Below are 22,792 nucleotides of genomic sequence, written 5' to 3' on the forward strand. Positions count from 1 at the left end.
GCTGCTGTATTTGTTGTCAGGTGCAATCCACGTGCAAAATGAACAGGGTAATACCTGCAGAACTGAAGCTAAAGGACTTTGAGGTCTCTAGAAGCCCAGGGTGCTGGTGATCTCAGGCACAGCAAGGCCTCCCCTCCAGCGTGTGCATGTGGCTCTCGGAGCTGCGGGCACACAGAAGAGGACAGGGTTTGCTCACGCTTCACAACCTGGTGTGAGATTCTCTCAAATTCAATATCTCTCCTACAAGTGTAAGTAATCACTGGCCACTGTAGCAGAGCACAGGTAACAAGCTGCACAGTTCTGTTTTATACTGCATATTGTGGTTTACCAAGGGAAGAGGCTGACAACTGCAGAGCTCTTGCCTGTGATCAATGCTGATATTTTCCTCCCCCTCTCCTTTTGTTTTTCTTTAGCACCAGTACCATTCAAAAATAGATGAATTAATTGAGGAAACCGTCAAAGAAATGATAACACTCCTAGTGGCAAAGGTAACCTTCGGCTTCAGGTGGAGTGATTCACTGTTAACATTGCGTTTTTAATATGTGCGTTTCCATTAAAATGTGACACATTAAGCTGTTGAATTGGCTTCTTGTTTCTCACAGGCAACATCATACATCTCCCAGTCCTTTCTTGGTGACTCTTTGATGATTAGGAACTGCGTGAGATGTAATGCGCTGCTAGCAGCATTGCCATACTGGGACAGAAGTGGTTTTGAGGAATGGGTGTTATGCTGATGGGGTAACACCCTGTGGTCAGCATCACCCCATGGCACAGAGGGTAGCTGCCATCAGGGAGTGGCACTGCTAAATTCTGCTGTGTAGACATTGGGGTGGCATGCAGAGACGGTCACCACTCCTATGCATAAGGTTGTGTGGACAAAATAGCTCATCTTGTGCAGGGTCGCCATATGCTCTTCTAAGAAATTAATTTAGAAGTGACAGTAGTGGGAAATGTATTCCAAAATGTCAGGTTTAATTGTTTGGAAATTGTTTTTTGTCAGTCAGCCGCTCTAGCTCAGCTGCCAGCATTTCCCTTGGGTTGTTGTGTGGGTCTGGTGAGCTGCGCTAGCACAGAGGGGAATTGGTACGTAGGGAGAAAGATGGTGGGGTGTGTTTTCCTCTAGTTTCAAACTTTCTGAGAACAAGTCATCCGTATTATACAGTGGAGACCTTTAAACATAATACACCAACATATGCCAGTTTGATTCTTCTGCAAGAATACCCAGCTAGCTGCGTGCTTGACACTGCGTACTGGGAGCAAGAACCACAGGCTTCCCTGCCTGGAGAGGCTGTGGTGGCTCCCACACACACTGTACACACCGTGCCCAGCATCACCTGTGACACCGAGGGGTGATTCGTACCCAGCGAGAGCTGGACCATGCAGCACCCGAAAAGCGATATTCCTTTCTCCTGCTCCCTGGCCCGCTGGGATCAGGGACAGGTTGTCTGTTCCTTCGGCAATGCTGTGAGCTCCACTGACTTCTTTTCAGCTGGTGCTGACTTTTACACCCTTTTTCAGTTATTAAAAATAATTGCAGTATTTTTTGTGTTTGTAGTTTGTCACCATTTTGGAAGGAGTCTTGGCCAAACTGTCCAGATACGATGAAGGAACTTTGTTTTCTTCTTTCCTGTCATTTACTGTAAGTACAGACAATATTCTCCTTTCTTTAATTTTTTTTTTCCTGACCTGTAATCTCCTGCTTTCCCAGGACTAGATCACCTACATAGTAATTCTGCCATTGTGTGATGTTTGAACGCTGTAACCCTCACATGAATAGGCAAACAAGATGTATGCAGATGTACGGTGCATGAACACCCAAGATGCATATGCCATCATATTGTAGCATAGAGTAAAGCCATCTCCAGTCATCATTCAGGTTGGTGGAGTTTATTCTGTTGAGGATACATATGAAGGTGAAAAAAAAATCATTGTGCTGTAAATGCAATTTTCCTACCTAAAGAAGTTGCTTTGCTGTCACTTTGCATGACAAATGTGTTCCTCTTAGTCTTCTGGCCATAACTGGGACATCTTAAGTAGTAAAAAACAAATTAAGGGAGTGCCTTTGTGTTTCTAAAAGAGAACAAGGTAGGGGGAATGCCATGAGGTCATGAAGCACAAGGTGCCTCTAACACCACATTTCTCCCTAACATTGCAAAACCCATTCACAGCTCATCCTATTACGTATTTCCTAGAAAGCTACAGGACAAGAACAATATCCATACAAAATTTGCCTCAGTATCCAGCAAGGGTTTAGCAATCTGAGATGTATTCCAGAAAAGTGTTGTGACAGCTTCATAGGAAAAGCACGTAGCAGCTGATTTCCAAAGGTCTTCTGAAAACGCATGCCAGAAAGTTTACAAGAGTGTCTTTTTGCAAGTGTGGCTTCTCTTATCTCAGCTCGCCAGCAGGTGTGCAGAGTTGCTTGGAAAGTTGCATTGGCATTTTCAACCACCCACATGTGCAGCCCGTACTGTGCTCACTTGTTCATGGAGTCTGGGCAGGAGACAGAAGGCACTGCTCTGCAAACTGGGAAGGCTTTCCAACGTCTCCTTCAGGAGTTGTCTTAGCTAGTGGCAATTTTCTTTGTTTGCTACTTTTGGGCCCTTTTTCCTGAGCTCGAGGCAGTTTTGTAGGATCTGTTTGGAAGTGGGGATGGATGTAGGAAGACTTACCAGTGGAGGCAAGAAACTCTTCTCATGGATACCTGTGCACACACAAAGTCTGGCAGCTTATCTAAACCACCACAGGGTTCAAACTAAGCATCCTTACTTTTCAGTTGTGCTGGAGGCACTTTGTTTTTCAGAGAAGGAGGGAAAGGAAGGGTGTCCCACTCCCTGCCCTACAGTGCAACTTTTCTCCCAAGATAACTCCTGCATGGTTACAGCCCCAGGGCTGTGCTCATCCCTGCTCGGGGGAATGCAGGGGATGGCTCATGGTGGATACCTTCCCTCGTTCCAGTGCTGCAGAGGGTGAGGAGATGCTCACACGCCAGCAGCAGAGGATGTGGAGGCGGCAGCTTTCCAGGCATCGGAAGCACCAGCATCAGCCCGAGCAGACAGTGTAACGTGCAGCCCTTCCTTCTCCGTGCATTCAAGCTGTTCCTCGGCTGATGCTGTGCTGCTCCCACCACATCCTACTGTTTACGCTGACAAGTGCTGCTCCCTTCAATTGCTGAGCAGACCCCACAGCTACACTTGGGCTCTGGGCACTCATGAAGAGGCAGCACGTAAATGCACAGGATTCAGGCATCCTCATTCTGCTGCTCCTTGGACATTTACTGACAATTAACTGCCCCAGCAGCACCAAAATGGTGTGTCCCACTCTGACAACCCTGAGGCCTTTGAACCATAGCTTCAGTTTCCTGAGTTTCCAGCCAGGAAGGGATGTGCATCCAAGTAGTTATTGTGCAGGTGAGTTGTAGTGCATGCGCATCCCCAGGAAGGTGCTGAGCCCCTCGCCCCCAGCAAGGAGGCTGCATACGTTGTGGAGGAGCAGGATTGCTCCTTTCCAGGCAAGGGACATTTCTTGCTTTGGCCCCTTCATTTGCTGCGAGCCACTGGGCAGCGCCAGCTGCAAGAGGAGGCTGAGGAGCAGCTCTGACCCCTTTGGCACTGGGCTCAGACAGTCTCCCTTCCCTGCAGTAGTAATGTGATTTGCTGTGTTTAGTCTTTGCAACGATAAATAGAGAAACTCTCTCTTGTTACAGCATGCTTGCACCACCTCCCACGTTTTCCCTGTCTGAACAAATACAACAAAGTGTGATGGTCCAAGCCGCTGAGCTCTACAAAGCATTAGTCTCCCACCCCCTTCCACCGACTTCTTTCATCGTGTGTTTTCCAGGCGCTCTGCAAGTGACATGTAATCGGGGGTCTTGTGACAGACAGTTTTATCACCTAGTAGGATATCCTCATTTCCAATTCTTGCCTCGAAATTCAAGATAAAATTAATGCATCAGTTGTCCTAATAAATTCTCACTAGCCACTTCTCCTTCCAGAGCACTTTGAGAGGAAAACACCCTTCTAAATTTGGACAGACTTTGTTTTTTTCTTTTCTGTTTGTTGCTACATTTAAGTTCAGCTCAGCAGCAGCAGCCCAGGCCCTGACTGGGCGTCTGCATGTACAGATCCACTGAGTCACAGGAATGACAGCTGCTAAAATTCTCTTTAATCTGGATGGCCTCTGTAGGTGGAGAGTTACACCTACAGTAATTACAACTACAGACTGCATATTACCCAAGGGAGACAGAAGCAAAAGATCTTATTTTTGTTCCGTACAAAATTTGTATGGTAAACTGAGACATTTCATGGCAAAGTTACATACTTTGTGAAAAACGGCAGCCTAGCAAAAATCACACAACATCCGGCAGTTTGGAAATTTCACTAAATGTAGCCAAATCTGAGTTTAAAGAAAAACAAGTAATTATTCTGATTAAAGGGGAGTGGGCAGGAGAAGCAGCTCAGTTTTTTTGTGGGTGGAGGGGGGAGATTGCAGGAAGCCGACTGAGTTATTCTTGTCGCCTCTTGGCTTTGAGGAAGAAGGCAGCTTGAGACTGCCGTGCTAAGCTGGACCTAAGAGTGCTAAATCCAAGCTTAGATTGCAGGTTTCCCAGAGTGCCGCAGCATTGCTTCATGCCCTGTATGACACTGACAGATACAGGTGCACGGCACAGCACAGCCCTGAGCACAGACCCTGGCTTGGTCTGTGGTCTGTTGAACCACATCATTTTCCAAGCTTCTTTTTAGCTTTTCTGCTCAGAAAAAGAGCTCGTTTGGAGGTGTCTTGGGCAGCCCAATCTGCTGCTGCTCCATGCCAGCATGAGTGTGCAGCCACTGCCGGGTCCCCCAGAGCTGCAGTCACTGGCCAGGCTCCAGCTGCCTTCACAACAGGAAGGCTGGGGCTCCCCAGATCCCAGGAGCAAGGGACGGTGCTTTGCTACCTCCCAAGAAAGTTCTGAAGATAAAGGCAGCGAGAGGGCGAGATGTCCTGGAAACAGGGATACCTGGAGGAGAAACGAGCGTTTGCTCTTCACCAGGAGCAATGGTTTGGTGCTGGTTTTGCTACCTCCCTCATAAACTTGTGCGCTGGGACGTGCCCCGCCCCGCTCCGTCCCCTCTGACAGCCAGATCGCATCTCAGCGACAGGCGCTCAGTGCCCTCGTCTTGCCCTTCCCTCTGTTCTTGCCCCCGGGCTCGGCAGCCCGGGTGCTGCCAATACTTGCAGCGTTCACCTCGGCAATTACCACCAGTCTGGTCTTTTGTATCGCCTCATTGTGCTTAATTATGCACCCCCCACACACACCATATGAGTGCTTCCACCCACTCTCACATTCTGTCTCACACATACATTCATTCTCTCATTCGGGACACATAATTTATTCATCCCAAGATGCAACTGTGTGCGTGTTATATTTAGGCTGTTTTAATGGTAGCTTTAGAAATATTTAAAAGCAGGTGAGCTTTTACACCCAAACAAAGATGGCCGGCAACGCTTACCCTAATTAAAAGCAGAAGTGTTGTGGAAAATCTCAACTGTGCTCTTTCTAGACATGGTGCCTTATGCTACAGTGGGAAAAAGGTCTCTCTGGCCAGCTGGGCACTGCTCAGTTGGAAAAGTTGGCCCTGACACTGGGACCACCTCACCTCCTGTGCCAGGCGATGTGCACCCTGCTGCGTGGCAAACAAAAGGAAATTTGGGGACTCACCGCCCCCGCCAGGGTGTGAGGACACTGCAGAGTGCAGTGTCCACCCTCTGAAACCCACCCTCAAATAACATCTTTTAAAAGGAGGAGGAAAATCGTAGGAAACTAGTGTAGCTGTTCGCAGCCTGGGGAAGCAGAAAAGCTTTGGGGCACTTCTCTGTGCTATGGAGTGAGCACGCTGCCCCAGAACAGTCTGCAAGCTCCTGCCAGCATCACAGCCAGCAAAAAGGGGGGAAATAACATCCCAGGCTGCAGCCTACGAAGGTGGGGGAACCTCACCACAGCTGGGACTATGGGCAGGGGGCAGAACAAGGGTCCTTTCTTGTGGCCACCATGGTGCAGGTGCCTGCCAGCCTCACTGTGCCATTGTGCTGCTGGGGGAGCTCCCACGAGCCCTGGGGTGCAGCTCCTGACAGGAGAGACAGGCATTGCCTTCGGAGACATGCGGCATCGGGTGGAGAACGAGGCCTCCAAAGAAAATAACTATGTCTAGTTTCGAACCCCATCTTCCCCCGCTCGCTGAAGGAGAAGGGAGAAGCACAACTCCCACACTATCATCTGTTGCTATTAGAGCTTTAGCAGAAGTTACCTCTCCAAAACAACAACAACAACAAAAATACCGCCCTTGCCTATTCTTTTAGACAGGAAAGGTAGTTTTCATCACCCTTTTTCCCCAACTCAGCATTATGTTGTCCCAAGCCTCGGCTGGAGAATCTCTTACAGGTGTTTAAAGAAAAAGCGAAGACATGAAGATGTACTGATGGTGTAAACTCTCTTCTTGTTCCTTTTGCAGGTGAAGGCTGCTTCCAAATACGTGGATGTACCCGTAAGCACAATTTAAACAACTTCTGTCATAGTAATTTGCATCGTGCTTTGGTTTATGGTGTGTGTAGCAACCCACATTATGCATTAACAGCCAAGATTGAACCATGAGCCTTCACACTTCTAACATTTGAACTGGAAAGAATATCCCCATGAAGTTAATAATGAGCAGTTACCCTCTAACGGAGACCTAGGAGGCTGTTTAGGCAATAATTTGCAGATGGTGTCAAAAAGGTACCATATTTATGCAATTGGCTTGGATCACATTTCAAAAAATAGGAGCAATGCATTCTGTTAGTTCTTCATTTGGACTTCTACAAATACAGTATATTTTCCAAACAAAAAGGTCCAGACATGTTAGAACTGAGCCAACACATATCTAACACATTAGCTAATCTATTTTATTTTTGTTCTTCTAATTGTTGGTTTATTTTACTCTTTTGGAAAATGGCTTTTTATTACTTTGGGGAAATGATGATGAGCTAGCAACATGTGTTTGGGAAATTGTTAATGAAAATAATTTTTTCCATTTTTCTGTAATTGGTATAGGAAAACTGTACATCGTCTCCTCTAATTAGACCTTGATTCATAAGGAAAAGAGCCCTTAACATTCTTAGACAGAGAACTTAACTTGCCAGAAATTTACATTTAGGTTGAGTTGAAGTGTAGCATATGAATGTTGGCTGGAATAAGGGGCTACTGTAACATTTACAAGCAGAAAGATCCTGAGCAATTACAAATGAAAAAAGAGTGGATCTTAACGTACGATACCTGTTCCTGCATCCAGTTAGACTGGGCAGTGTAAATCAAGAATAGCTCAGTTTGATGACCTGTATGTATAGCGTATATATGTACTTTTAATGCAGATGTGATTGCTCTGCATGCTCTCACATGACGTGATAAATTTATCAGACATCTTGAACCACATCATCTGTGTTTGGTGTTCCCATGCCTTTAGCCCAAAAGAAATCTTTCCTACCAATTTGCTGTTATCTTTAGCCCAGCATGAGGAAGACAAACCCTTGAACAGTAAGAGATCTTGCTTGATTTAAAATATCCCAATGCAGTGATCGGCATCCTGTTGTCTTCGAGTAATAGAAACAAGATTTTGGGAGCATTATAAAGACAGACTCAGGATTCATTTCTGGCTCTAGAAAATGTGGAGATCCTTCAGTTGAAACTCCTAGTCATTCAAGTGCATCTTAAATATTTAATCATCAGGAATTTGAGCACAGAATAGTTATTTAAAGTAACTTTCAGGGCAAAGAGTGGCCTTCTATGGGCCCTCTGTGTCCCTGGAGAGTAAAGTTTGTCTAGGGAAGCAACCTCAATAAAATGCTATGTAACCCTTTTAAGCTTTTCCAAAAGCATTTTCTCATTGTACCTGGGAGACCCTCTGGAGGTTCTCAGCATCGTGGCCATGCAGGAGGAGCAGGGTCTCCTCCCATCCTTGGAGCCAGTCAGGTGCTCTGGTTCTTGCATAAAATAGAGCAGAAATCATTCATCTGGGTTATTTCTTGGTTGTTTCTACACCTCTCCCTGGAAATGAAGCCACCTTACAACAGCTTCCATGAGAGCCCCAAAATTTTTAATGAAATCAACCACCAGCCCTGCACAGTTCCCAAACCTCTAAGGGAAGATGCTCCATGGTCAGTGAGGTGCTGCCTTTCTGGGGGAAGGAAAAAGAAAAACCTGTTTTGTTAGAGGGTCCTTTTTTAGAGGACAGAGAGGAAATCTTGGTGTTGAAGAGAAAAACATCGGTTAAATCTAATTCCGCAAACGCCATTGCAGTTGTCTGGGTACAAACCAATCGGTTTAATGCCACCTTGAAATGGGCACGATCGGCACGCTGAAAATTGCTTGAAAGTGTAACACTTGACTACTGCCACATCTGTGTTGTCCTCATTGTTTTTCAAATTAATACCTTGTCATTGTTGCAGTAGGTGTTAAGAAATGTTACTGGCTTCCCAAGGGCCAAGCACTGGCCCTTTGCTTGATAATTGTTTGCTTTGTATTAAAAAACTCCCTTCCTACTGCTTTCCAAACTGTCCTCATTTTCACCCTGGAAATTACACAGATGTGTTAACTAACTTCAATTTACAGCGGCTGACAATCGTATCTTGCAGAAAAATGATACTCTGTGATCTGAGGTAAATCACAGTAATGGAAACTAATGACACTAGTTATTAACAAACTTACAATGTGCCACGGAAATTTAAGATTTTGTGGCAGCTCTTGTAATGAGTCATGTTACAGTATTTTAATGGCTTTCCTTTGAGGTAAGTTTGATTCCAATATATCAAGCAATGTGAACTGAAACAGGATTTTTTTTTAATAAGTATTTTCCCTTCCACCTGCCTCAATTCCTGTTTTCTTTCAAGAAATGCTGTTATCCCAAAATCTTGCATGCTTGTAGGTTGCTGTTTAAAGCCAGTTAAATTCTGCAGAGAGCTGTAGAGCTGTGGCAGCACAGGGAGGCTTCCTGCAGTGTAGCAGCAGCTTGAACATTCGTTTAGACATACATTCCCTGACCTACCATTTACCCAATTTATCCTTAAAAGCAACACTAAATGTAAGCTAAAGTCAGGGATATAAACAGAGAAAGAAAGGTGATTTTTGTCATGCCTCCTGCAACGCCAGCTGCTTGCTGCACGCCTTCTCACACCGTAGAAGAACCAAGAGCCCAGCTCTGGCTGTTAGCTTTCTGCCCTCAGAAACCAGAGGGTTTGCATAGAGAAGATAACCCAAGAAGACAACAGATCCCCAGCCCCACTTGCTGGTTCACTCATTAGGTCAACAGTAGCAAAGGTAGCAAGACAACTTCCCGGCATCAGTATGTTGAGGAAGAGCTTTATTCCTCTGACTGGCTTCGCTCTAGGTGAAAGAAGAGAAAGCAAGTTCCTTTGCGTGGTCTGGCGCTGTGCATGGTGTTTTGCTGGGCACAGGGCACAAAGCTCAGTGTCTGTCAGGTAAGGAGCACACGAGCTGCAGGAGGAGAGCAGGAGATAGAGGAGGAGGCAAAGCAGCCATGAGGCTACACGGTGGAGCTGCCCCTATGCCACTATTTATGTTTCTCTCTCTCTTTCTTCTTCTCTCCCCCATGCAGAAGCCGGGGATGGATGTTGCTGATGCCTATGTGACATTTGTCCGCCACTCTCAGGATGTCCTGCGTGATAAGGTCAATGAGGAGATGTATATAGAAAGGTTATTTGATGTAAGTAAATGCCTTCTCCTCCTTGGACACCAAGCAGGAGAAACCCAAAATGTGACAAAATAAGACAGGAGGATAAGTCACATTTTGAGAAAATTTATTGGTTATAGCTTTAAAAAATAAATAAATCTTTCCTTTCTTTCTGACTAAGGCTCGTATCTGCTCTCTGCCTGCTTTAAATCTCTACTCTAGTCTACTGTGTCTTGGTCTGTCTGTGTGTGGATTTTGAGGGAACAGCATCTTCTCAGAGAGCCCTTTACTATGTTCAAGCTTGTGGAAAATCTCTGTGTAACAGAACATCTTGGTCATTGTTCTCACTGTTAAAATTTGAGCTGGGTTTTTGGCAGATGAGTTTGCTAAGGGCCATTTCTTCTGCACATTTTGCAGTGTGTTTCATTGACAAGCTCTCCAAAACTGACAGCAAATTAAGCATACTAAATTTCAATTTTAAAAGCTAACCAAATTAGAGCTGATTAGGAATGGAGTTTTGTATTTCAGGAGGACCATCTTGTGGTGTCTGACACCAAAAGTAAAGTTGAGACATGGTCTCCTTGATGAAGATGACCCAGATGTTCAAAGCTATTTTTCTGTTGCACAAGATAAATTCACTGAAGTGTAAGAGAACAGTGACCTGTGATGCCCGTTTGTTTTGGATTTGGATGCATGTTAACTGATATCTCTGTTTCTGCTGCTCTTGTTGCGTTATAGCCTTTCTGTCCTCATAGCTGTTCTATAGCAAAGGTTTTCTGTTGATGGCCAGCCTGTAGCATTAGTGTTTCAGTCTCCTTTAGGGTATTTGTCCATATATCGATTTCTGTTTGAAGCAGCTTCTGTTCCTACTTTCCTTCCTTTCGTCTCTCAGCAGTGCCATTTCTCAGTTTCCCAGCTCTGGAGCTGTAACAACCTTCCTCGCTTTCTTTACTCGCTCCTTTGCTTCCTCAGTGTGCAGGGAAAGCTGCTTTTTTTCCCAGCCAACCTCCTCCCTCACTTAACGCCTCTCTATCTGCGCATTACCTGTCCCTGAGAAACCTCTTCCTCCTTTACAATCCCCACTCTTTCTTTCCCCCGCACCTTATCGGATTAAAATGGAACTTATCTCTCATGTCAAATGTTTTATCACATTATATCAAGTGGCATGAATTAGAGTCAAATAATCTTACTGTGTACATCTACTAGCATGACCCATATCCACTGAGAATGCCTCATTCATGCACGGAGCATGGCAGCGGCTCCTCCGGGCCCCGCGCCTGCTCGCTCCGGGGAGAGTTTGCAGTGCAGAGCACCAGACGCAAATCGCCCATCAAGCAGGCATGGGGAGAAAAAACAAAACATAAAACAAAAGACTGTCGCTTCCATCTGCAGCGGGCCTGCGAGTGCATTGCTCGTTTGTGTTGAAATTTATTCCATGAGCAGCTAAATTTCCAGAGCTCATCTGGACTGTTCTTTTCAATGCCCACACTGCCTTTTCCCTCATCCTTTTCCTATGATTCACAGTTGGTGTGTTTGTACCCTTTGGGCCATTATTTCCAATTTCCAAAAGGCTGTAATTAGCGCAAATATTGATTTCAGTTTGATCTGCTCGTACTTAGTTTTATCAAGCCATATTTTAAACAAATTAACAGTTGACATTAAAAAAAAAACCAAAAACCAGCTACTTTGGGGAAAGCAAAAAGTGCAAAACCTTTCTTTCCCTCCCTGCTTTCTTTGAGTGTCCCTAGTCCATGCAAAATAAAATAATCAAGAGTAGGGTTTTTACATTGCACTCCCTGTTTCGACCCACGTCAGCTGCAGGCAGTGTGGGAGCTGCTCCCATTCCTGTTCCTGTTCCCATTCCCAGCACCAGTGGGGCGGCATTGGGACCTGATGCCGCTGGATGCCACTGGCATCTTTGCATGTGTCTCATGTACATGAGTGCGCACCCGCAAGCGGGGTGGGCTGTGGGGCTCTTTGTTTGCAAGGAGGGAGGGGGATGGGCCGAGCTCCAGCCACCCAAAAATTGGAATTATGTTTTGAGTGGTCGTGTGTTGTCTTTGCCAAGTTGTAGCTGAAGAAACAAACTTCTCCTGAGGTCAGCTCTCGGCATGGCTGAGGTGCTGCTGGTGAGTCAGTAGCAGCAGGTTTTATGATCATGTGGGGGTCACCTGGGCCCAGATCCCATTTAAATCAGTGCTGTGTTCACCTATGTTTTGGTAAGGACAGGAGCAAATGCTTAACAGCATTGTCCTGAGCTTGATCTCAGCCACAGCCCTGCAGCTAACACAGCAACATGGCATGGCCACGGGATCATTAAGCTCCTTTGGTCTCTGCACCAACGGTCATATTTCCGAGGACATTTTAGGTGCTAGCTCTCTTTTTAATAATAGAAGAGGCATAATCAAAAATGGTATTTATGATACTGAGTTAGACTTGGGCCTCATTTTGTTCCCACTTCCACAGGAATGGCAGAGGAGCAATCCTCTTAGTGCAGAGTTTTTCCAGGCAATGAGATTATTAACACTTTCGAGGCTGGCTCCTTTGTTAACTTGGTGCAGTGATGCTGACTTACCCCAGCCAAAAGCTTAGTCCAGTTTTAGGTTGTTATATATTAATATGTGCAGCAATGGCAGGTAAACAGCTTAAATCTGCCTGCAAGAAGTCCCTCCACTGTCATTGGGGTCACATTAGAGACTCTCACAATATAGAGCTAAATCCCCTTTCTGTGCAGTCGTAAGCAGTGCAAGAGCAGCAGTGCACAGTGCGAGGTTGCCTATTGCACGTTCGGTGGGGTTTGCAGCCCCCAGAATATTCCTAATCCCCACATTTCTCTGCAGTCCTGCCCAGCATTTCCATTCATTTCCCCTCTTTTTTTCCTCCCAGGATTAGAGGCTGCAAAGTGTGTTAGGCCATCTCCCAACAGAAGCTGAGTTAATGCATCTTTTTTGGCATTTGCTATGATTTCCTTAGCTAAGAAACTATCTCTCTCCCCCTGCATTGTGTGCCCTGCCCACACCTGCAGAACAGGGCTATGGTCTTCGAGAGATACTGGTGTTTGCAGAAGATTGTTGTAATGTTTCTGTGTGGTCTGCATGTTAATCCTCTTAGTTCTGCAAATTAGTCAGGGGGGTTGTTTTGCTGCCCCTCCCAAATAGAGTCATCTTAATTTTTAAAATCTCTGTTCTTGGGATCATTGAACAAACAGATTGATCATGGAGTTCTGCTGGTAATCAAAACCTAACTAGCTTTTTGGCAGTGCTGTTTACCTCAGAGTAACATGACTTATTTACTTGGCCTGGCTCACTAATTTGATAACATTTAAAGCTAAAACACTGTAATAAGACAGTAGAGAGCAGGTAGAGAGCAGCGGGAACAGAAGACTTTCAGAATAGGATCATAGCATCTGCTCCCTGTGTTCCTGTGCATGGCTGGGTGCTTTGGGATTGGAACCACTGTGATACTTTGCAGACATGCAGAAGGATCACAAACTCCATGTAGTGACTGATAGAAAGGAAAATTTTATCTTTTTCCTTGGAAAGGGCATAGAGTTGACATGCAGTATATGACTGTTCATAGGAACAATGAGGCAGGGGCAGACGGGTGAATCTTAAACATGGGAAAATATCTTCAGAGTGATCTCAAATGTTCAGACCAATCCTGCAAACTTCAGGTCCCCTTTGGCTTGGGACACTCAGAATTTCATAGGATCAGAGTTTATACATCTGTAATTTTTTCTAAAAGCAGTGGGAGTTTTAGTTGTAAGGGTTGTGCACTTTGGTGAAAGTTATTTATATGTGTGTGCATCTTTACACACACCCTTAGATACTCACAGTGTAGGTTTAAACCCATCAGAATATATGTGATCCAGAAAGCCTGTGATTGACTAGTAGATAGTGTGATTGCCAACCTTTCTTCCTCATAAATTGGTAAACACTAATGTAAAACATAGTGAGAATATTTCCTCCCCAGCCCCAGGCGATTAGCACATACACAAAAGGCTACTGAACGTCAAGTGAGCTCCCCGAGATCCTGCGAATTCCAGCATCCTGATGCAGTCCCTAAATAGCGCAGATGGCATTTTTCTCTCTGATGATTAATTCAATATCTTACCAAAAAAAAAAAAAAAAAAAAGAAAAAAAAAAGAAAACATTCTTTTGATATGAAAGATCAAAACACCAAGAGAAGCTCCTAAGATTGCAAGGACCTAAAAAAAAATTAATTTATTTTTTTCCTCCTTGTACTTCTTGAAGACACCAGCCTGAGTAGAAGATAAGGATTAAAACAGATGTGCTTAGTGCTAGTTCATCTGCTTAAATCTAGCAGTCTCTGAGATCAGTGATTAAAAAGCCATCTCTAACTTTGATGAAATCCACTGCAATGGTAATACTGTGTCTCTGATCGCTTTCTTATGGGCCTCATGTCTGCCTAAACCGGACATAGAAAACATTTCACTGGAGATGATACATGGATTATATGGGTCAATTATACACTTAATCTGCCTTCTGGGGATTAAATGTGCATAGATTGACCCTGCGTATTTGGCTTGTCCTTGGCAGTTATCAGATCAGGAAGGTTGCCTTTACCAAAAAGTCTGGTAAGAACTTAATCACGCAGTGATACAGCCCGCGGAGGTGGCGGCAGTCACAGTGCTTTTTGCAGAAGGCAGTTTTACCACTTCACTGTCACTGTGTATGTTCGGCTTCCTCAAAGGTCTGTGTCACAGCCGGGATACCAGACGGAGTATTTTCTCCTGAAACGAGAAAGCAAGCCCATTCCTCTCTGCAAGACGGAGGCGTTTTGTTGGGTTTTTTTTTTAATCTTGATGGCAGGGTGGGATCGGCGGGGTCCAGGCAGGCGTAGCGGGGAGGGCGGTGGGGCAGACCAAGGGTTTGCTCTGCCCTGTGCCATCCTCAGTGCAGACGGACAGTCACTCCCGGTCCTCTCCCAGTAGCAAAGGAGAAGCCATGGCTGGAATGTTAGAGGAGCCGGCACCTCCTTCCCGCCGCCCTCGGGGAGCCACAAGCTGGGACTGTAGCACCAGGTCCCGTCCCTCAGGCTCAGCTCAGGTGGGTTTTTAGGAAGCCTCATTGAAACCCCAAGGCTGATGTTGCAGCTGGTGGATTTTAATGTCCTTTCCCCAGCCCATAACCCAGCAGGAGCACCAGGCCAGAGGTCACAGCTCAGGACTGTCCTTCTCTTTCCCGAGGTGGCTGCTCTTGCTGGTGACCAACTTCTGAATATCCAAGCTATTGAGTAATAAGGTTGCAGGGCACTGAGTGAGTCTCAGGCTTCAGCAAAATCCTTGTACAAATTTCCAGAAACCTGACTGAGCACTTCTCACTGGTTTACTGGAGGATCCACAGGCAACTCAGCATATGTTTCATTTCCTACTGGTTTGGAGCTTGATATCACACCTGAGTGTACAGAAGAATTGCAGAGCACAGACTGACAACTGTCAGTTAATTCAGCAAGTCCTCTGCAGACACGTAGGCATTAGCTTATTCTTAAAATCAAAGCTTCTGCCTTCAGCGGGGTTACCCACTTGAATTTTGGCAGCCCCTTCAGGGCGTGCTTGCAGGATCATGACATTTCTTGCTCGAGTGTAAGCCTTGCATGGCGCAATCAAATGCCAAAAGAGAGCCCTTCTCACCCTCCCTTCTCCTTCCCTTCCTTGAGCCCAAAAGCCTGGCCGTGAGTCAGTGGAGCTACTCACTGTGAGTTAGAATTACTCACAGGAGGACGGGTTGCAGGATCAGGGGAAGAACAGATATCAGGCTGCGCGCCGGGCTCCCATCTAATATCTGCTCGCAGCCGCGCTCACCGCTTTCTCTTAGACAGACAACAACCTGTTTCCCTCCCACGCAGCGAGACTGCTCATTAGGGCACTAACTCTCTCCCACTCCCATCCTGATATGGCCTCCACTGAGCTATTTCTTCTGCGTTGTTTTTTGATTTTTTTTTCCCTCTCCCCCCTTCCCAAGTGAGTTGTGGAATGAAGACAATTAGGCAGATTGATCTTGAGGAAGTGCAGCTTGCTTTTTTTTTCCCTCCCTGTGCATCTTTGGAGGAGCCGGAGCAGCTTTTGCTGCAGAGGCTGCCACAGCCCTTGGCTGGCTCGGCAGGACTCAGACCTGGACCGGTTGTGATGGCAGTTATCTGCATATCTTCTAGGGAGGGACAAATTCTCTCTGTCCTGAGGGAGCACAGTGTGCACCATCCTTCTGCAGCCTCTTTTTCTTCCCACCTGCCTGCTCGGAGCAGGAGCGGGGAGAGGAACTTAACACGGACATTGCTCATCAGAGCCAACCCTCCTCCTTTTTTAGTCCCACACATGAGCTTCATGCAGCAGCAAGCATGCACTTGCATGTGACCTCTTGCCTCTTCTGCATTCCCCTTAGCAAGGTTTCTTTTCTGAACTGCTCGTTTAAGTAGGTTTCATTTAATTTATTTTAGGGAGTCTTAATAAAATAAGTCCTAGATCTGTCACTGGATTTTACATGCTTGTAAGGGGTTTTTTTCCTCCTAAATGTCTTTATCAGAACAGGTTTTTGTGTTCCAGTAGACATTTGGTTGAAGACAGTTAATTTGATTTCTTTTCCAGAGGAGATTTTCCATTAATCATTCTAAGAAGGCAGACTGATTGCTCTGTTACGCTAAGGTCAGCCTAGGCTTGCTAACATCATCTGCACAGTGCTTTTGAACATCAGAGATGTTTGTTTTAGGTCAGGCACTGAGTGAAAAATCATTTATTTCCCAGTAGATGTGAGTAACCAAGGTAGGTTTAGGGGAAGAGAAACCATCGTGCTCTATTGCAGGCAGCAAGGCATCCTCGGTCCAGAGAGAGTCTTTCTCCGAGCAGCCTCTCTGCTCCCTGCACACATTTATCACCACGTACGAGTCACATACTACACTCTAAGCTGAAGCTGCGGCTGAGCCTCATTTAAGAAGCCTCAGCTAATTGGACCTCCAGTCTTGTGGGTCATCAGGAAGGAGAGCCCGAGGGTGCTGGTGTTCCCCGTGAACCCCAACCCACGCAGGTGCCAGCTGAGTCTGGGGGTGCAAGAGCGTGGGAAGGGCCAGGACATCCTGGTGCACACAGATGTGTGGGGCTGACCCCCAGCCCCCCAGGGCTGAGCCCCCACTGCCGGCGGCTTTGCTCCCCCCTCCGGGCTGCGCAAAGGGCCTTTGCCCAAAGAAACTCCTGGTGCACGCAGGGGTGAGCCAATGGCCCCTCCGCGGACAATGAGGAATTGTCTGATTTCCAGCAGCGCCTTCAATCCTTCTTTTCCTTTTCTCCCCCCGCAATCCAGCCCCACACAATCGCTGTCGTTGCCCGCGCCAGCCAGCGGTGCGTGCGAGATTAGCCGTCCCAGGTCACTTCGTTTCTCTTGATCTGCGGCTCTTTCCTTTCCCGGTGCTCCTTTAAACCTCGCCCTGGATGTATGATATCAGCATTCAAAAATGCTTTGCAGGACTCGGACAGGGAGTGCGTTTTCCCCAGTGTGTAACCCCAGGAATGGTACCAGGGGAGATGCTTCCCCCCATGCTCAGGACTGAGATACTCAGGCAGCCTCTAGCTACTCTGTTTTTTTCTTAATTTGCAGGCTATAAAAGAACCAGTTAAAGTCTATCAAGTCCTGCTTTGTTACAGCTTTTGATTCAACCTAATAATAAGAACAATTAAAGTATTGCATAGCATGCATTTCTATATTGCATCTTATAGAGCAACTTTGCATCCAGTTGTACTGTCACTGCCTTGCACTAGCAGGGCCCTGGAATCAGGACAGAAAAAAGCAGCACGCAGCGTGGATGTTGTGTTTTACTAAGCTGCTTTATATAGAAACTTAGATTTTAACATGTCAACTTCATTTCTTTTTTGAAAAATGGAAATAAGCAGAGAATATTTTATAGGTTTAAAAAAGTATCTGAGAACAAGCATCCATACAGAAGTAGTTTTGTGTGTGCATGTACACACTTTTATATTTTTTATGCAGAAGCTTTTCATTTAGGAAAACCAAGGTTGGCAAAATCTTGCAAAGAAGTGAGTTTTAGGGGGTTTATGTGACAGTTCCCAGCCAGTACTGTGCACTTTGCTGAGCTGTATCTACAGCCAGGACAGGCTTTACCTATTTCCTGAATATTTTTCCTGCATTTTTGGCAGATGTATAACACAATGCCCAAGGACTCAGGCTGTCCTGTCTCAAAGAGGAAAGGAGGCACCCACTGAGGCTCTGAGCCTGCAGACCTGCGGGTCTCAGCGTGGGGTGTCCCTGCTTGGAGGATGTTGTGAATGAGAGAGAAGTGAGAGGTGCTGCCAGGACCCATATCAGTGGGTTATCTTCCCGGATCACTGCGAGCATCGGCTGCCACATCCCCCCTGCACCCTGCCATAGGGAAACAGCTGTTTCTAAGCAGGTCTCCATCCAGCCCTGATCAGCACGTGGCTCCAGGGGTTTTCCCTCCTCAGAGCAAGCGGAGCAGTGCGTGGCTGTGCTTTATTTGGCAGTGGTCAGCATGCAGGCTTGGCGTAGGTGTTTGCTGGGACCAGGGTATCCCCAGCTGTAGGAGATGAGCCAACATGGCAATAGCTCTTTCAATGAGATCCTCCTCAGGGGAAAAAGCTCAGGGAAACATGGGCTCATCTTCAGAGCTACCCTGCCCTCACCTCTGCCAGGGATATGTGTGGCTTTTGCCTAGACAGAGATTTTTTGGCACCTGGCTAGCTGGGTAGGCCACTCTGACACACAGCTTGGGGATGTCTGAATAGTTACAAGCCGTTGTATCCCCAGCAACTGAGTTGTTTCTCCTCCGGTGAAGGTGCAGTACCATCTGCAGGTCTCTTTCTGTCTCTCCCTGGCTGTGTACCTGCAGTGGGAAACCTTTGCTTACGTGACGAGAGCTCACGGGTTGTCTGCAAAGCCACTGACAGGCGGAGTAAACAAACCTGCACCCACCGCAGCGCATGGAGTTGCAGCTGCGCAAAACACATGTAGGTGTTAACTGGTTTGGTGCAGTATTGAAAGTGGAGAGTGTTAGGGATGATTTTTTGGGCATTTTTCTTTGCTGGAGACCTTGGTGCCACTGTCATGAAAGATGTCCATCCTCCTTTTCCATCCTAAAAAGGAATAAATTAAGAGCAGACAGAAATTTGCAGCAAGGAGCATGCAGGATGGGCTGTGGCCCTTTGGCGAGCGAGGAATTTGTGCGATCCCACTGGTACAGGCAGAAAACACATCCAGAAGGAGTCCCGCACCTCCCTCCTATTAACACCCGTGGCACCGACCTGCTGAGCCCCATCGGGTCCAACTTCCCAATTAAGGGTGAAGCGCCAGCCTGAGCGCACCCTGTTGCTGAGATCCCCAAGCCGTGGGTGATCTCAGGTGCCATATGTACTGCAAAAAGCGTGCGGCACTTCCATGCACCCGGGTCTGTGTTTCAACTTTCATTCTGAATTCTCTTCCCTATTTGAAGGCAGAGCTCTTATGTGATTCAAAGTTTTTTTTCCTTTGTGGTTTATCTTTGGGAAGAGAAAGGGGGGAAAGATAATGTAATTCGGTGATGCCATTTACATCCTAGACAGATGATGAGTCGCTCTGGCTAGCAGCTTAACCCTATTAAGCAAGGCTGGGACCGTGATTTTATTAAATAATAATACAAATTGCTTTAATATCGAGCCCCTTTGACTTTGTAACTTCCTCGTTGTTAATGTGAATGGAATTTCATAGTTAAGGAATATCAACTAGAGTAAGAGGCATCCAGAAATCACAGCACTGGGTGGATGTTGAATATACTGTGTGTACTTGCAGTAATAGCATTATAGTGATACGAAAATTCCCAGGAAAAAACAGTATAGCCATTTATTTCAGTAATAGCCCAGTGTGAGTGTGACCAGGGAGACTCCAGACAGCTTCACGAGGCTTTGATAGAATAACATAATAAAATTTAAGAAATAAAAGAGACCCTGGGGTTTCAGGGGATTTTTATTAAGTTGTTAGCACTTTACTGGATCTCTAGAATTTAATGTAGAGTTTAACAGAGTGATTTCATTCAGAAGATGAAGGTTGTGTTGCCTCTTGTGAGGACTGCTTGCCCAGCATGGCTGGTGGAGGATTTGCTCGTACAGGCAAGGTGCAAGTGAGGGGTCCAGCATTTGGCAATGAGTTCACATATCGCAGACACTTCTGATTTGTGTGCTCTGTTTCTGGACATACCAAGCCGAATACCCCATGGAGAAGTTAAATTAGCACACTGCAATCTGTTACCAAAATTTAGATACTTTCAAAAGTGTGTGAATCTGGGAGGGAATTACCTTTGTAATAGCAAATGAAGGGCTGCCTGGAGCCCTCACGGTACTTTGCTGTTGTGTGCTCTCTAAAGCTGCCCTAAAATCCTACTTTTGATGTCAACTATTGCATAGCTAATTAGAGTATATGAACTTAAAGAATTATGAGTGCTAGAAAAGCTACCTAATGATCGGACGGTGTTATTATCTGGTGTGCGGCAGTGTAGAGGGATGATAACTATTTATTTACTCTTTGCGGATAATGTTCTGTTATTTTCTAGTCTTTGGCAATAGCAAGAGAGCATCTGATATATACAATATTGGTGTGTATCCAATTGTTTGTGAACATCCCAAGTTTTGAAACATGGTTGTGAGAGAGGAATATAAGCTTAAGCTTGAAAGGCTAAAAAGCAGAAAGCCCCACACGTAAATGCTATTATGCACTTAATGAGGCAGGGTTTAAAAAAAATTCAGCCACACAAGTTGGTTTTATCAAAGAAAATGTATAAATAACAACCAGTGATTCAAACTGCCTCACAAAGGGAAAAGCAGGGACGGGAAGCTAGCACTTCACTTGTGGCATTCAGATAATAGTATTTACTACACTAATCTTTTGGGCTTAGCAATTGACAATCAATATATTATTATCAACAAGCGTTAACACAAACAAAAAGCTTCCATTTCTTTTTTAACCGTGTCCCTTAAGTCCCTTAAATTTAATTAAAACCAGACAGCTCTCTCTCTAGTACAAATTAGAGTTAAAATCTTATTAAATATTTGTTCTACGAGAAAACAAAAGTGTCAGCTTGTACTACCAGCTTTGGCTGCTTTCTTTTTTTTCTTTTTTTTTTCTTTTTTTTTTTTTTTACACACAGAGGGGAAAAAAAAATACCAGCTACTCAAAGTTAAAATAAAGTCTCTCTCCCTCCCTCCCCGTCTCCCAAGACTACTGTCTATAACATGTTGTTCCTTATAGAAAGTGGGATATGGTGGCATTTGCTTGATTAACTTGCTCGACAAAAGTGACAGCTGCTGTGGGTGCATGTAGCTAAGCTGCACAGCGCAGTTCCGCCTTTGTACATCTGTCAGCAAAAAAGGAGGAATAAAGAGTGAAAAGAGACAAATTGGTCCCAAAAGGCAATCCATTCAACTCAGGAGGTTTGCTCTATTCAAGCACTCGCTGGGAATCTCAAGTGCTAGGTAGCTTATTCAATTTCATTCATTCTTTAGAATGAGCCCACAAGTGTTTAATTTCTTATTCTGTTGAATAAAAAGGGGGAGCTTTTTTTTATTGGAAGCATTAATTGTAAGACTAGCTGATCAATGCCTGTGATATTAACTCATTGCTTATTTTCTGGTTAGCTGTGTGCTCTTAGATCCACAGCCGCTAAACTTCATTTCTGTAATGTGGGCCATGTCACACCAGTTTCTCTACTTCTGGAAAGCCCGGGCGCTCATGGAGACACCACACTCGGTCCCCTGAGCCTTGGCCCCTGCCAGGCTTGGAGCAATGGGCCAAATCCTTGGCAGGTGTAAATCAAAAGAGTCACTGGGTTATTATTGATGCCACCCGTGGCCACAGCCAGGATACAACCAAGCCAGGTGCTCTTTGCTTGGGCTGAGCCCCTGACCCAGCTGCAGGTTTGGCCTCTGGACTGGAGGTTTTGTAGCTCAAAATGCTGAGGTGCCTTTGGATGGCTCTGCTGGTCCCCCACGAGTGGCAGGAGACGGGGAGCCCATCAGCAGCGCGCTGTGGAGTGATAGCCAGCATAGAGGATGGGTTTTGTTGAGTAGTGGGAAGAAAAGTTGATGAATATGTGGGATGGGGATTGCTGTGTGGCAAGTCTCCACTTGCCATCCAGAAAATGTGTGCTGGCAGGGAAAAGATGCGCCTCTTCCTGCTTCACCGTGTGGCAGAAAGGTTGTCCCCGTCTCCTCATTGACATTGCGGTCTGGAGCTACATGTGTGCTGGAGGAACCATGGCTCTTTGCCCACCTTGGCCGTGCAACATCTTCTTCTGGGGCCACCGCTCAAGAGTTTCAGGCAAACTTGTGTTGCCACGGGCCTGTCCCCAGTCTTTCCCCACTTTCCTGGCTGTGGGTCAGCCTGGGAGATGACGTGTCACCTTCTGCAGCGAGCAAAGCCTGGGTTTCTGAAATACAGCCCAAGAAATAGCCAGGGCTCAGCACTGGCAGCCTGGCCAAGACCTCTCCAGCACAGGCTGAGAGCAGAGCAGGAGGCAACTCTGTCCCACCACCGCTCTCACCCACATCCAGCATCCCAGCTGAGCTGCTCTTTGAAGGAGGCTCTCAAACTGAGATTGCGTACACTGCCATGTAAGTTCAGGCTTGATGGGAACATCTTTTTAAGAAAAGAGTAGGAAACCTCATCGGCCGTGAGGCTCTGTGCTTTGTGCTTACTGTATTTACCAAGGTTTTTGTAATTGCAATGACCGCCTGGAATCAACAGCAAAAGAAACAGTGAGTGAAGGTGGAGAGGAACACGTCAGTGACCACAGAAGACCAGAGGGACAAGAATGGTCCTGCCATTGAGCAGCCTGGGCTTTGAGTTGCAGACCTGCAGACAGCGTCGTGTGCACGAGCCTGGCTGTGTGCACATACAGAACACACCATGAACAGACGGCACCAGAAGAGCTCCTGCTCCCAGACACTGAGGAAGTCCCCAGGTGATGCTGGCAGCTGTGTGCACGGAGCAGGTCCCCAGCAAGCACGGTCCTGAGCGGCTGAGGCCGCGTCCCCACCTCCCCTGCGGAGATGGCACCTGCCAAGGGGAGGTGGCTGCCAT

General features: G+C 46.2%; 1 protein-coding gene across 12 annotated transcripts in view; it reads left to right on the plus strand.

The window, feature by feature from the left end:
- CADPS (calcium dependent secretion activator) overlaps positions 1-22,792 on the plus strand; it is a 211,435-nt gene that overhangs the window by 179,711 nt on the left and 8,932 nt on the right. For all 12 annotated transcript variants that reach the window (XM_065075553.1, XM_065075561.1, XM_065075555.1 and 9 more), the window contains 4 exons: positions 414-488; positions 1,556-1,639; positions 6,492-6,524; positions 9,627-9,734. In XM_065075553.1, the coding sequence (XP_064931625.1) occupies positions 414-488; positions 1,556-1,639; positions 6,492-6,524; positions 9,627-9,734 (300 nt within the window). The remainder of the gene's footprint in view (positions 1-413; positions 489-1,555; positions 1,640-6,491; positions 6,525-9,626; positions 9,735-22,792) is intronic.

The sequence above is a fragment of the Columba livia genome, chromosome 10 (assembly GCF_036013475.1).
Source record: "Columba livia isolate bColLiv1 breed racing homer chromosome 10, bColLiv1.pat.W.v2, whole genome shotgun sequence".
NCBI lineage: Eukaryota > Metazoa > Chordata > Aves > Columbiformes > Columbidae > Columba > Columba livia.